General features: G+C 28.1%; 1 protein-coding gene across 1 annotated transcript; it reads right to left on the minus strand.

Moving 5' to 3' along the window:
- Positions 1–14127: 14127 nt before the first annotated feature.
- Positions 14128–16177, minus strand: LOC126552227 (uncharacterized). The gene is made up of 5 exons (XM_050206924.1): positions 15922–16177; positions 15627–15781; positions 15060–15219; positions 14839–14946; positions 14128–14307 (listed from the first exon to the last, which is right to left on the minus strand). Exons 1-5 carry the CDS (start codon positions 15989–15991, stop codon positions 14201–14203), a joined length of 600 nt encoding a protein of 199 aa, XP_050062881.1. The 5' UTR covers positions 15992–16177; the 3' UTR covers positions 14128–14200.
- Between the last annotated feature and the right edge of the window lie 224 nt (positions 16178–16401).

A 16401-nucleotide genomic window follows, 5' to 3' on the forward strand; every position in this document is an offset into this window, starting at 1 on the left:
TTTTAAAAATAACTTACAACTCAATATAGATAAGGTTCTCATACAATCTATATCAATTTTCCAAGGTAAAACCAATGGAACTTTTATTTTTATTTAATAATAATATATATAGTACCTACTCACTACTTAGTACTATATTAGACTAAAGGATATATTATATTATACTCGTACTATCGTCTACATTGATCATACCTAATTATTGATTAGTAATTACCTATGTATATATTTATTTTATATGATTTAATTCTTAAAACAATAGTACCGATGTGAACGAAATTAAACATATTTCATATACCTACGTGTTTTACATATTAATAAATAATACATACTTTTTTTATATATATAAAATAGCCATAAATAATTAATAGAAAATATAGTTAAATGTTTAAAGTAATACAAAATGTTTGATTATTATTATTTGCCTGACTTGAAATATACATTTAGTTAAATGCCTAGTCATTTTATTAAATTACTAGTTATTTGACTATATGCCTAGGCATTTAGTAACATACCTGATTTGACTATATGCCTACGACATAATATACACTGTTAATGTATAATGTAGTATAGGTAGGTAGGTAATAGTGCTGCAGCTAGTAACTCACTCAGTCACTCATACAGTGATCGCTGTATCTTAAAAACTACACAACGTAAAATTACAATTGGGTGGGCAATATTACGCAGTGTTTAGATGGTGTCAGTTAATAACTAATAAATCCGTTTTATCCTATTCAAGTTCCGGATTACAAAATATCTGTAAATCTATTACATTATCAATAAAACACTGTATTATTTCGTTTTTAATGTTTAATGAAAAAGCTCATATTATTTGTATTAAAAAAAGAATTCGCCAGACGACATAATAAATTATTCTAGTATGTAATGTACGTGCGCTATTATGCGTATATATAATAACATTATCTCTAGCATATAATAATATATATTATAGTATATAGTGTTGGCGATTAAGCAACACATATTAATAATAATATATATTATCTTACAATAATCGACTATGTATGTTCGCCGATCATTTATATTTGAAAATTTAAAAAAATATGTGGTAGTAGCATTTAAAATACATATTTCTTCTATTGATTAAGAATTATAAATTGTATAACTAAAACAATAATTAATGCATGCGAAAAATAAAAAAATAATTTTTAGTTTTTATTCTCAATTTTACATGTTTTATAACAATCAGCTTATCATTGATATATTTCTTGAAATAAATATATTTGTGTGTGTATCTTTTAAAAATTAAGATGCATATTTTTACATACTTTGGTAAATAAAATGCATATTTTACAATTTTTTATTGCATATAAATCCCAGCTCTGATTATAAGCAAACGATACTAACAGATTATTTCGATTTAAAATTAAGATTTTACTAAGTTAAAAAATAAATAAAATAAGTTTGATAAAAATGTTAATAATTAGTAATTTACAAATGTGTATAATGTATTTGCAATATGTAATAAATTAAATTTAAAAAAACATAATTGATAGTTGATACACCGTAGTTCAGCAATTTAGCACTGTTGCTCTCGTATTGAAAAACAATTTTACTGAAGAATTAGGAATAAACTAATATAAAATACAGAAACCGACTGGTGAATGCTGATAAAGATAAACGTAGGTCGTAGGTATAATGTATAAGTACTAATATTAAGATAAACTTTTATCACTATTCTGTATAGATATTATAGTTAAAGTTGGATATCTGTTGTCATATTAGTTAAATCCTAAATAGTCGAGAAAACCTTAGTCGTTTGTGGTAATCATTGTTATAGCCGTTCGTCGTTCTGCCGTTATGACTTTACGTTATATACACGCAAAAATAAAATATATTTTATATTATATTTACCTACCTCAATATATAATATAAATGTTTAAATAGTAAACACTAATAAATAAACATCACCAAGGCGCAATCCAGTTATATATATAGTTTATTGGCTTTAAATAATTTATAAAAAAAAAATTTTATTCTCAAATGCGCTCCTTACTTAACTGCGTTCTTGGCGAGCGCCCATTGCCGCTAACTTCTAGTTACGGCACTGATAACACAACTGCTGCGTAGTGACTTATAACACGCAGAACTACTTAACCATTATTAGTATTTTTTTTTTTTGAAACAACAAATATTTTTTGTGCAAGTGCTACGTATGTTAAATTAAAATTAAAATGACTAATGATGATTTACAACAATTGGAACGATTAGTTACCAAGTTGAGGTAGGTACACATGCGGGCTCACCAACGACCCACTCACTGCACTATGATAATAATAAAATACAAATTATATCCCTCTTTGTATATATTTAATAGGAGAAAAAATGCATGTTAAATGTTATTGCATTTGCGTAACTCAGTACCTATATTATGTGAAAATAATCATTAATTTGAGTGCGACGTCATTTGACTGAGATGCTCTGCACATAGTGGTTCTTAACCGCCGGTCCGCGATAAAAAAAGGTACTGCAATGGTCCGCGAAAGCAAAAAGATTGAGGCCCGCTGCTCAACACATATACGCAGTGCATCACGCAACTTACATTACGCACTTACGCCATTAACAGAATCTCTTATAGAAAAAATTCTTACACTGGTATAATTTGGCCATTTTTTTTCTGTTAAAAAGTAGAAGATTTTCTTTAGGATACAATAGAATTCGATTTTTATTATTTTTATCATAAGATATAGGTATCTTGATTTTGAGAATATCGAAATCTAATAAGAGTAATCTAATACTCAGAGTACAATACAAAAGAGATAGGCTATGTTTTTGAAAAAAAAAAACAGTTAACTCATGCAAAAGTTCAAAGCTGTTCTGTTATTTTTTTCACTACTCAATTATTATTCATTTTACGTTTTAATCAATTATTTCGATTACAATACATACATTCATACATACATGCATACAATACATTTTAATACCTAGCTATTATTAATATAGCCGTATATGTTTGGGCAAAACAAATGTTACTTACACAGTTACACACATTTCATTTAAATAAGCAGTTATAAAATATAAAACCTTATAACTACGTCAAATACATAAAGTTAAAGAAATTCAACAAACATTTTATGTATAAACCGTAGGTACGCAATCATCATGTACCTCAAAATGTACACAATTCTGCACGTTTGATAAGGAATGTATAATACAAGCAATCGCGTTCCTTCTATTAGATTTATTGTAGGTACATTTTATGCTCTCGAATATAGAAATAATATGCCTGAAACTACTAGGGACTCATCCGATGATGCGTGCGTGTACGAGATAGTCGTATTTGTAATCTTTTAAGAAATAAAATTGATATTGGTAATAAATTATTTTTAATTTTATTAATACCTAATTAAAATTATTTATTTATTTAATATTATTAACCTTTTGACTAAAATCATTTAGTCCAAATGTTCATAATCTACATATTATATACACATTACACACCCACACATATATTATGTATAAATATTACATGGTTTTGATTTTATAAATATTATTTTAATTTTATTTCTGTAATCTGTATTCTGTACATTATTAGGTGCTCGTCGCTTCGATTGCCTGTATATTTTGTGTAGATGATGCAATAGCTACAGTGAATATAATCGGTTTATGGTAACTAAAATACATTATATACGTTCTTGATTCGATTGAGTATTTGAGTAAAGATAACGAAAAAATATAGCATCTATTGTTGTTCCTGATTTTGTTATTGAAGTAGGTATAATATCGGTCTTATGGCTCGTGTGTGTTCATTTCATCAGGCTGGGGCTATACACGGCGTTTTCCGACGCGTTTCGTACGCCGCGTATTCCGCCGCGTTTCCCGTCGAATCGAAAATGCGTTGGTTTATATCGGAGTAGCTATACACAACGGACGTAATACGCCGCGTTTTAATCCGCGGCGGAAAACTCCGGCCGGCTTGTGTTTTGGCGGACGAACGCCGAAGTTATAAAAACGCAAACTCCTAATTTTACATTGTTTTAAATTAGGATGGGCTATACTGGTGACGGAAAACGTCGCGTTTGCACCATAATTTTTTAGATATTGTACAGATATCCGCGGCGGAATAGTTATTGTATGCATGTATGAATGTATGTATGTATGTATGTATGTATGTATGTATTATTATTATAAGATAATTCAATTTTACTTATTACTATTTAAATTTAAAATGATTGGTATAAAATATAATGTTAGTGATAAATATTTTGGATTATGCTGTTTCCGGTTATACTTATTAAATATTATTTGTATTTAATCTTTAATTACATAATATATAGGTATTATAATATTTAAACAATAAAAAATAAAATTTTTGAGCGGAGTTAGGGTTGAGATGAATAGATGATATAATATAAAATTGCAGAAATGCATTCGTTGAATACTTTAATTTTTTTATTTTGAACAGAGCAATAGTTATTTTATTATATTTTAAAGACATTCGAATTAAATAGGAACAATATCATTTCCGATAGCTGTTGAGTGTAGACGCGGTCTCATGTTTTGGTGGTAAAACCATTTCTTCGAGTAAAATCGATTCCAATATTATTTTTATTAACGTATATTCTTTTATTTCGATTGTAAGCGTAGGCTTGCAGGTCTTGGTGGTCTGTAGACGAGGATGACAGTACCCAACTCAAATAAATCATTTCGGACACAAAAGGGATGGAATGCTTGTCTGCACATGTGTACGATTTAGGTCACAGCTCACATAAGTGAAATCGAACAACTAAAATACAAATCCTGCTAGTATTATTGCAATACGTTTCTCTTAGTCGTGAAACTGCGCAGTATTTCTTTCAGCTCTTTATACATAAAGGATAGTTTGTTGACCATCTGCTGTGACATTGTGACAATAGTTTATAATGCAGGTACTTTGATCCCTAACGTACAATGCCAAGCCGGTCCCGTGTTCTGTGACTGACCGAAGGGCGCCAGCCAGCCGAGTCAGGAACAGAACACGGCACCGACGCCGTCGACCGCAGTTATAAGAATAATAACAAGTATACACCTATAGCCATAGCCTTGTATTTTAAATCGTGACAGATTTTCGTCTTATTTATTAACAAGACGAATCTAATTAGAGTAATCTAATACTCAGAGTACAAGACAAAATAGATACCTAGACCAGTGTTTCCCAAAGGGTGTGCCGTGAAGCTGTTCTGTTATTTTTTTTACTATACTCAATTATTATTCATTTTACTTTTTAATAAATTATTTCGGTTACAAAACATACATGCATACAATACATTTTAATACCTAGCTATTAGTAATATAGCCGTATATGTTTGGGCAAAACAAATGTTACTTACACAGTTACACACATTTCATTTAAATAAGCACTTATAAAATATAAAACCTTATAACTACGTCAAATACATAAAGTTAAAGAAATTCAACAAACATTTTATGAATAAACCGTAGGTACGCAATCATCATGTACCTCAAAATGTACACAATTCTGTACGTTTGATAAGGAATGTATAATACAAGCAATCGCGTTCCTTCTATTAGATTTATTGTAGGTACATTTTATGCTCTCGAATATTGAAATAATATGCCTGAAACTACTAGGGACTCATCCGATGATGCGTGCGTGTACGAGATAGTCGTATTTGTAATCTTTTAAGAAATAAAATTGATATTGGTAATAAATCATTTTTAATTTTATTAATACCTAATTAAAATTATTTATTTATTTAATATTATTAACCTTTTGACTAAAATCATTTAGTCCAAATTTTCATATGCACTACAATCTACATATTATACACACACACACATCTATATATATATATATATATACATGGTTTTGATGTTATATCGAAGTTATACGGTCATGTATCATAATTCATCCAGAACTTTAGACTTGCTCGTTTGATAAGGGCTGTAGAATATAAGCAATCGTGTTTTACTAGATTTATTGTATTTAGATTTTATGCTTTCAAATATTGAAATAATATATCAGAAGCTACTAGGGTATCATCTTACAATGTGCGTGCTCGAGTTTTAGAATATAATCTAATTTGGTGCCAAAGTACCTATGACATTTTTTTTAAGTATTTAAATTAAAAAATAAATCTTAAAATGTTTTAAATGCTATAAGTATGAAAATATAATTTTATCAGTGTAAAAAAAGAGTTAAATATTATGAGGAGGACAATACACAACCCATATAAATCACTTCGGACATAAAAGGGACGGTATGCTTGTCTGCACACGTGTGCAGGATTTAGGTCACAGCTCAGCTCATAAGTGAAATCGAACAACTAAAATACGAACCTTGCAATGTATTATAGCAATACGTATCTCTAAGTTCGGAAACTGCGCAGTATTTCCTTCAGCTCTTTATACATAATGGATATTTTGTTGACCATCTGCTGTGACATTGTGACAATGGTTTATAATGCAGGTACTTTGATCCCTAACGTACAATGCCACGACAGTCCCGTGTTCTGTGACTGACCGAAGGACGCCAGCCAGCCGAGTCAGGAACAGACCACGGCACCGACGCCGTCGACCGCAGTTATAAGAATAATAACAAGTATACACCTATAACCATAGCCTTGTATAATAAATCGTGACGGATTTTCGTCTTATTTATGAATAAGACGAATCTGAAAACAGATTTGAATTTTTCATCAAATATACTTTAGAACGTCCAGTTCACAATTTTTATTAAAATATAAATTTTTAAACAATTGAAAAATGACAATTTTTAATTACTCGTTTGTTATATAATGATTTTAGGAATTTGGTAGATAATATCAAAAATGTGCACTGACCGTTCTCAAGTAGACTTGAGCGACAAATTCAAATATGTTTTCAGATTCGTCTTATACATAAATAAGATGAAAATCCGTCACGATTTAAAATACAAGGCTATGGCTATAGGTATATATTTGTTATTATTCTTATATCTGCTGTCGACGGCGTCGGTGCCGTTTTCTGTTCCTGACTCGGCTGGCTGGCGCCCTTCGGTCAGTCACAGAACACGGGACTGGCGTGGCATTGTACGTTAGGGATCAAAGTACCTGTATTATAAACTATTGTAACAATGTCACAGCAGATGGTCAACAAAATATCCATTATGTTAAGGTACAAGACGATATTATAGTAGTTTATAAAACAGGAGTGTACTTCATTATAGAATATATAAAATAATATATAATTCAATATATTTATAATATTATTACAATACGTTTCTCTCAAGTCAAGAAACTGCGCAGTGCACAGTATTTCCTGATCTTTATATTTTTACGAATTATATATTATTTTATATATTCTACAATGATATACACTCGTGTTAGAGAACAAAATCAGAAGATATATAAAGGGAGGGAAAATATATATTTATAGAATAACATACAATACTGTTTCGATGTAAATTTATTTAATCTTTAATATAAATAATATAATAATAATATATAAATATAATATAATATTATAATATATTAATATAATATTAATATTTAATATTAATAATATATTGTATTTAGGCATTCGCTGAATATTTTAATTTTTAATTTCGAACAGAGCAATTGTTATTTTAATATTTTGATGACATTCGAATTAAATAGGTGCAATTTTCATTTCAGATAACTGTAGAGAGTAGACGCGGTCTCGTGTTTTAGTGGTAAACTCGTCTCTTCAATTATAAGCGATTCCAATATTATGTTTATTATCGTTTATTCTTTTATTTCGATTGTAAGCGTAGGCTTGGTCTTGGTGGCCTGTGGGCGAGGATGACAGTACCCAAACCATATAAATCACTTCAGACACAAAAGGGACGGAATGCTTGTCTGCACAAGTGTACGATTTAGGTCACAACTCAGTTCATAAGTGAAACCGAACAACTAAAATACGAATCCTGCAATGTATTATTTCAATACGTTTCTCTAAGTCAGGAAACTGCGCAGTGCGCAGTATTTCCTGATCTTTATATTTTTACGAATTATATATTATTTTATAAAATACTACAATATCGTCTTGTGCCTTTACAGAATGTATATATTTGGTTGACCATCTGCTATTTTGCTGTGACAAATGACAATGGTTTATGGTACAGGTAACGTACACCGCCACTCCGGTACACCGTACACGTACCCTTTGGTCAACAGGACGTGTTATTTGCGCTGCAAACACGATTACTGTCTTTTTATCTTCATGCTTAAGTACAAAAAGAACACACACACACACACACACATCACCTTTGCGCTCAAAAACATATAACACTGTTGACTTAAATTATTTACAGTTGATAAATACACACATAATTTTATACAATATACGATATAGGCACCTAATATTATGATGTGCATATTTCATTCACATTTTATTACATTAATAAAATATATTATTATAAAAATACAATATACCTAGTACCTACATTATAAATACATTATTACATTATCATTATTATTTACATTTATTTATTACATTTTTATTAAGTTTTGGTACTGTAAGTAAATCATTACAGACATTATGATATTTAAAGCATAATATTGTGAAATACTTTAAAGTTTATGATATAATTTAATTTATAACATTTTTAAGTGTTCTTGAAAAAATATACTTAGTAATATGTAGGTTGGTACAATTAGAAAATATATTTAATACAATTTACGATTTTATATTTTATATTAAACAAATATAATAATAGTATCAATTATATTTAATGGAAACTCCTATTAAACGACAACTCAAATTTAATTTAGTTATAATACTACAATTATTTTTGCATAATCTGTTATAATTTACAAACACGTCAGCATTTTCTACACACAATCAAGCGGAGATAATGATGGTTATATTTCAAAAAAAACGATAAAAAACTAATTTAAATGTAATTAAATTTATTAATACTACATGATGTGATAATAATAATTCTTTATTTTCCAGACGGTTAGTCATTAACCATCAATTTAAACGACAAAGTTATTGATTTTGAATACGTTAGTGTGCCCAACATATGTAAAGTTTTTTTGGTAATTATTATTTATGATTCGTGAAAAATAAAATGGATTACAAACACGGCCCGCACGAGTGGCCGTACTCGTTGCGGACGGTCTCGTGTTATATATATATATTATAGGTCACCTTCTGTGACGGACCAGATCGCGCCAGCCAGCTGAGTCAGGAACAGAACACAGCAACGACGCCGTCAACCGCTTATGATAATAATAACAAATATAATATATAGCTATAGCCTTGTATTATAAATTGTGACAGATTTTCGTTTTATTTATGAATAAGACGAATCTAATTAGAGTAATCTAATACTCAGAGTACAAGACAGAAGAGATAAGTTATGTTTTTGAAAAAAAGAAAACAGTTAACTCATGCAAAAGTTCAAAGCTGTTCTGTTATTATTTTCACTATACTCAATTATTATTCATTTTACGTTTTAATCAATTATTTCGGTTACAATACATACAATAAATTTTAATACCTAGCTATTATTAATATAGCCGTATATGTTTGGGCAAAACAAATATTACGTACACAGTTACACACATTTCATTTAATTAAGCAGTTATAAAATATAAAATCCTATAACTAAGTCAAATACATAAAGTTAAAGAAATTCAACAAACATTTTATGTATAAACCGTAGGTACGCAATCATCATGTACCTCAAAATGTGCACAATTCTGTACGTTTGATAAGGAATGTATAATACAAGCAATCGCGTTCCTTCTATTAGATTTATTGTAGGTAGGTACATTTTATGCTCTCGAATATTGAAATAATATGCCTGAAACTACTAGGGACTCATCCGATGATGCGTGTGTACGAGATAGTCGTATTTGTAATCTTTTAAGAAATTAAATTGATATTGGTAATAAATCATTTTTAATTTTATTAATACCTAATTAAAATAATTTATTTATTAACCTTTTGACTAAAATCATTTAGTCCAAATGTCCATATGCACTATAATCTATATATTACACACACACACACACACACACACACACACACACACACACACACACACACATATATATATACATGGTTTTAATTAAATATATCGAAATTAAACGGTCATGTATCATAATTCATCCAGAATTTTAGACTTTCTCGTTTGATAAGGACTGTATAATATAAGCAATCGTGTTTTACCAGATTTATTGTTGGTAGATTTTATGCTTTCGAGTATTGAAATAATATACCTGAAGTTACCCACATCTTACAATGTGCGTGCGCGAGTTTTAGAATACCACCTAATTTTGAGTCAAAGTACCTATGACATTTTTTTTAAGTATTAAAATAAAAAAATAAATCTTATAATATTTTAAATGCTATTAGTGTAGATGCCCAATCAGTGTAAAAAAAGAGTTAAAAAAACGGTGGGTAATAAATAGACTGATTATTTACAACTTTAACATAAAGCAGGTATATTAGTCAACACAGAATCTTACGAAATTCCTACATCACTAGAGAAATAAAAATACTACCTGAGTACAAAAGTCTAGTCCAGTATTCTGAATAGCTGTATAAAAAGAATATTATCCTACCTATGTGTAATTTAAGATAACATAAAATTATAGATTTTTAAAGAATGTACACAAATTACACGGCCTAAAATAAAATAATTAATATATAGGTACATACTACGTATTATATAAATGGAAGATGGAAAGCGCCACATCAAATACGTCTCGATGATTTTAAATGTCTCTTAGTTATACGTTTTTTTATTTATTATAGAAATGTAATAATATATATAATAATAGGGTGTGATACTCCGATTCGTTATATAAGTCTCTTGAGAATTTGACATTTTTTTTTTTGAGTAAAAACGTCAAGCTATCCCATATCGGTCGGCTTTAAGACATGCGTTGAATAACTGGGCGTGGGAATTAATCGGGAAGGTTATTCTGGAATTAACCTGACATTGAACATAACACTTTTAAGCATATATCTTTCTATTAGGAAAAAATACTTTAATTCAATTTGGAAAAATATTTAAGTTTTTATAGCGTTATGTTCAAAAAATGTAGCGAAAATTACGATTTATATGTAAAATCTACCGGTTTTTTATGTTCAAAAAACGATTACTCCAAAAATATGTTAAGTACAAAAGCACATTGCACATAACACTTTTAAGCATATTTCGTTCTATTAGGAAAATATAGTGTGTACCAATTTGGAATAATATTAAGGTTTTTATAGCGTTATGTTCAAAAAGTAGATAGTATAATTACCGTTTATTACTAAAATCAACGATTTTTTTATGTTCAAAAAATGATTACATCCAAAATACTTTAAGTACAAAAACAAATTGCACATAACACTTTTAAGCATATTTCATTCTATTAGGATAATATAGTGTGTACCAATTTGGAATAATATTAAGGTTTTTATAGCGTTATGTTCAAAAAGTAGATAGTATAATTACCGTTTATTACTAAAATCAACGATTTTTTTATGTTCAAAAAATGATTACATCCAAAATACTTTAAGTACAAAAACACATTGCACATAACACTTTTAAGCATATATCTTTCTATTAGGAAAAAATACTTTATTTCAATTTGGAAAAATATTTAAGTTTTTATAGCGTTATGTTCAAAAAATGTAGCGAAAATTACGATTTATATGTAAAATCTACCGGTTTTTTATGTTCAAAAAACGATTACTCCAAAAACATGTTAAGTACAAAAGCACATTGCACATAACACTTTTAAGCATATATCTTTCTATTAAGAAAGAATACTTTATTTCAATTTGGGAAAATATTAAGGTTTTTATAGCGTTATGTTCAAAAAATGTAGCGAAAATTACGATTTATATGTAAAATCTACCGGTTTTTTATGTTCAAAAAACGATTACTCCAAAAATATGTTAAGTACAAAAGCACATTGCACATAACACTTTAAAGCATATATCTTTCTATTAGGAAAAAATACTTTATTTCAATTTGGAATAATATTAGGGTTTTTATAGCGTTATGTTCAAAAAGTAGATAGTATAATTACCGTTTATTACTAAAATCAACGATTTTTTTTTGTTCAAAGAACGATTACTCCAAAAATATGTTAAGTACAAAAACAAATTGCACATAACACTTTTAAGCATATTTCGTTCTATTAGGAAAATATAGTGTGTACCAATTTTGAAAAATATTTAAGTTTTAATAACGTTATGTTCAAAATATAACTTTTGTCATAGTAAAATAGATATTTTTTTCCTAAATTACTTCGAAAAAATGTATATTGTGATAATCCAAAATACCGTGATTACAGTGGTTTCTATTTTGATCATAAGTCTATTTACCCTTTAATTTTTACCCAAACTTTATTTATATATTTCTGATAGATAATTACATGACGAATCGTTTTATATACAAATCATAGCTTAGGTTCAAATATATTGACAGAAAATCACGTATTGAACGAAATTTATTCAGTATATTTGCATCGATTTAGCGGGTGTTATCGGTTTTGAACGTAAGCATATTTTTGCTTCATTTTTTACCCAAAATGTGTGAACATATTTTTTTCTGATAGAAGATTATGTGATGAGTATTTGCATATAACATTTGTCATAAAAATACGATTTTTTTTCTTTTAAATTTCTACGAAATCTGATATGTTTTGACGAATCAAAATATCAAAAAATTCACCTCATTAATTCGGTTTTAGGATTGATGGAAGTATTCCAACAGTAAAATATCAATAAGAATACCATTATGAACAATTAAAAAAAAAAATCAGGTCGATAAGTGCAATATTAAAGAAATTAGGATATCATATATTTTTGAAATACGTCCATGCTGATACGTTTATCTGCGAATACGTTATTTCTTAATTTCACGGACCATATGTAGTATAAAAACCTATATTCCTCAACCAAACTCTATGAATTTATATATTTCTGATAGATAATTACATGACGAATCGTTGTATATACAAATCATAGCTTAGGTTCAAAAAAAATTCCAGAAAATCACGTATTAATCATAAATTATTCAGTATATTTTCATCGTTTTAGCGCTGTTTTTCTTTTTTGAACGTAAGGCTATTTCTATTTTGTTTTTTACCCAAAATTGTTGCGCATAATTTTTATTGATAGACCACTATGTGCTGAATATTTACATATATTATTTGTCATAGTACAATAATTATTATTTTTATTTAAATTGCTTCGAAAAATGATATGCTTTGACGATCCCAAATATCTTAGATTTCACGCCACTGATCCGGTTTTACGGTTGATGGAAATTTTCCAACTGTAAAATATGACTAAGGATACCATTCTGATCATTTAAAAAAAAAAATCAAGTCGATATGTGCAATATTCAAGAAATTAGGTTTTCATAGATTTTTGTTTAAGTCCAGGCTGCTTACGCATAACTGTGAATACGTTGTTTTTTAACTCTGCGCACCAAATGTAGTATAAAAAACTGTATTTTTCAACAAAACTCTATACAATTATATTTTTCTGATAGATAATATCACACTGAATCTTTATATCTACTAAACTTACCTTAACTTCAAATATTTTCGCAGAAATCACATTTTGAACGTAAATATTTGACATATTTTCATAGTTTTAGAGGGTTATTTTTTGTTTGAACATATGCCTATCAAACTTTTATTTCTTACCTAAACTTTATGAAGTTGTATTTTTCTGGTAGACCAGGTCATGGCGGTTAAGAAAATATATCTTTTGTCATAGTACGATAGATATTTTTTATCCTAAATTACTTCGAAAAAATGTATATTGTGATAATCCAAAATATCGTATTTACAGTGGTTTCTATTTTGATCATAAGTCTATTTACCCTTTAATTTTTACCCAAATTTTATGAAATTATATTTTCCTGATAGACCATTTGTACTATATTTATTTTATTTTTTTAATTACTACGAACAATAATATTATTGTTATATTTCACCTTTAAAAAAATGTATAATTTAATTTATTTCTTATGCATTTTATGTATGCCAACCAATGTTTTGCCACCCAGCACAGTGCACCTTTTCTGCACTTCGTTTCGGCATGATGATGAACTTAATAAAAAAAAAAAAAACCTAAAACGTTTGATTCATATCTTATAATATTATTTTTTTGTGTACTTAAACTCTAAAATAAAAAAAAGTCAGATTCATTTAAGGTTTATAGTCATATATTTATTGATTGATATTAAGAATGATATTAAGATTGATATTTATTGATATTAAGAAATATAACACGGACATTCAGTCTCTTCATTTTGCGGGTGAAAAGGACGAGGAGGAGGCGGCACCATGTACCCAGAATCATAGGTAGTTGATTTTTGTTTTCCTGTAAACAATTAAATAAATGAAAATTTATTAGTTAAAATATTTCAATAAAAAAAAAACAGCAAATAATTGATTCATTTCATAATGATAGTAGGGCAATTGAATTAAAAATACAGTAATGTAGATATATTTAATTACATATGGAATAATAACAGGTTGTGATAACATATAAACAGAGATAGCTGGTAGTGGCAGGACTAATTTATATTTAAATTATCAATCAAGGTAATTTTATTTTATACACAAGTCAATGAAAATATGTTATCATGTATTTTTTTATTATTTCTTATATTGTTAGTTACGTTAATCTCTTAGTTTAATTTGTTTGTAAATTAACTACTGTCCAATAATTATTCTTATGTATTTATTTTAAACAATAAGAACCTGCCTCAGCACAAGCTATGCTTATTATAGGGGGTACTACAATTTTTAATTCATATTTCGTTGATAATATATATATATATATTATATATTCTATTGTTGTAATAAATATTATATAAATACATAAATAAAATTAAAAAGTAAAAATTACTTTTGCATAAATGTATGTCATATCTGTCTTCTTGCTTTTTTGAAGGACGAGGAGGAGGCAGCACCTTATATCTATCAATATCATTGTTTTCAGATGGTATTAGTTTTCCTGTAAACAATTAAATAAATGAAAATATACTAGTTGAAAATATTTAAAAAAAAAAAAACCAAATTATTTATACTTAAATAATCAATCAAGGTTTATTAAAAAGTAAAAATTACTTTTGCAACTGCAATCTCCTATTTTGGAACCGACTTTGCCATATATTTCATGTATGTTTGTTGACTTGACCCACAAAAAACCACAATGAAAACTTTTATTGTCATCGAGCACAATATAAAAAAATGTATCCCTTATACCGCAAGCTCTGATACTGGAATACTGTAAGAAAAAAAATTTGTTTAAGCAAATAAAACGGTTTTAAATTCTTAAGTGGACGTAGTACCCGCACGTGTTATCTCCGTAAGTTAACGTTAAACCTAAATAATATTCCCAAGTCTATGAAGTTATTTTTTTCTTATAGAACGAATTATAACAAATATTATTATGTGCAATGTGCTTTTGTACTTAGAATATTTTGGAAGTAATCATTTTTTGAACATAAGAAAATCGTTGATTTTAGTAATAAACGGTAATTATACCATCTACTTTTTGAACATAACGCTCTAAAAACTTAAATATTTTTTCCAAGTCTATGATATTATTTTTTCCTGATAAAAGGTAAGTTAACGTTTCAACACAGTAAATTTTTTCATAATAGCAAAATTATAAAAGAATGTAATAAATACCATAAGGTCTATCGATTTTGATTTAGAAGAGTTTTTTCTTTTTTCCTTCATAAAGCTTATTTTATCTTGGTTTAAACTCATTACAGTCATCTTTAAAAATTTACGTTTAGTTCCGAGATCCCTTTTCAGAATACTGATATTGAAGATGTTATGATCTGCAAAAAAAAATATTTTAACATTATCTAAACCTAACCTAACCTAGGGAGGTTTTACTGTAACTATAATCGCATAAATTATTCAAACTTCCACACATACACACACAACCACCCTTACCCTAAGAAAAAAAATTAATTACCTTGATTTGTATTGGGCGATTTTAAGTCCGTAATTGAATATGGACGCCTAAATAAGTATTGAAAACACATGGTCAATTCGTATTTCGTCGTATGGAGTTCAGTGTTCGCACTGCTGAGCGTAAACTGTAAATGCCAAATTTGAGGAAATCGTTTATCGGTTAATCGACGATAAAATATAAAATTATTAAGATAAAATAAAAGTTGTTGGGGATTCCCCTATTTCCATTATTGTTGTACATGATAGCCAAATGCATGGCTGATAGCCATATACATTGCTTCATATTGCTATAAATACGCGTATCGGTAATGGCCCCTCTATATTACTCTGTGTTAAATTGTAAGAATTCATTTTGTCCAAAACTATATAAAAAATGTATCTGTGAAAATGTATACTTCAGATCATTTTTTTATATTGTAAATGGACAATTTAGAACACTTCCTATGTGTAGTTTATCCCAATAATTGTTGTTATTATTTAA

This window comes from Aphis gossypii, chromosome X (assembly GCF_020184175.1).
Source record: "Aphis gossypii isolate Hap1 chromosome X, ASM2018417v2, whole genome shotgun sequence".
NCBI lineage: Eukaryota > Metazoa > Arthropoda > Insecta > Hemiptera > Aphididae > Aphis > Aphis gossypii.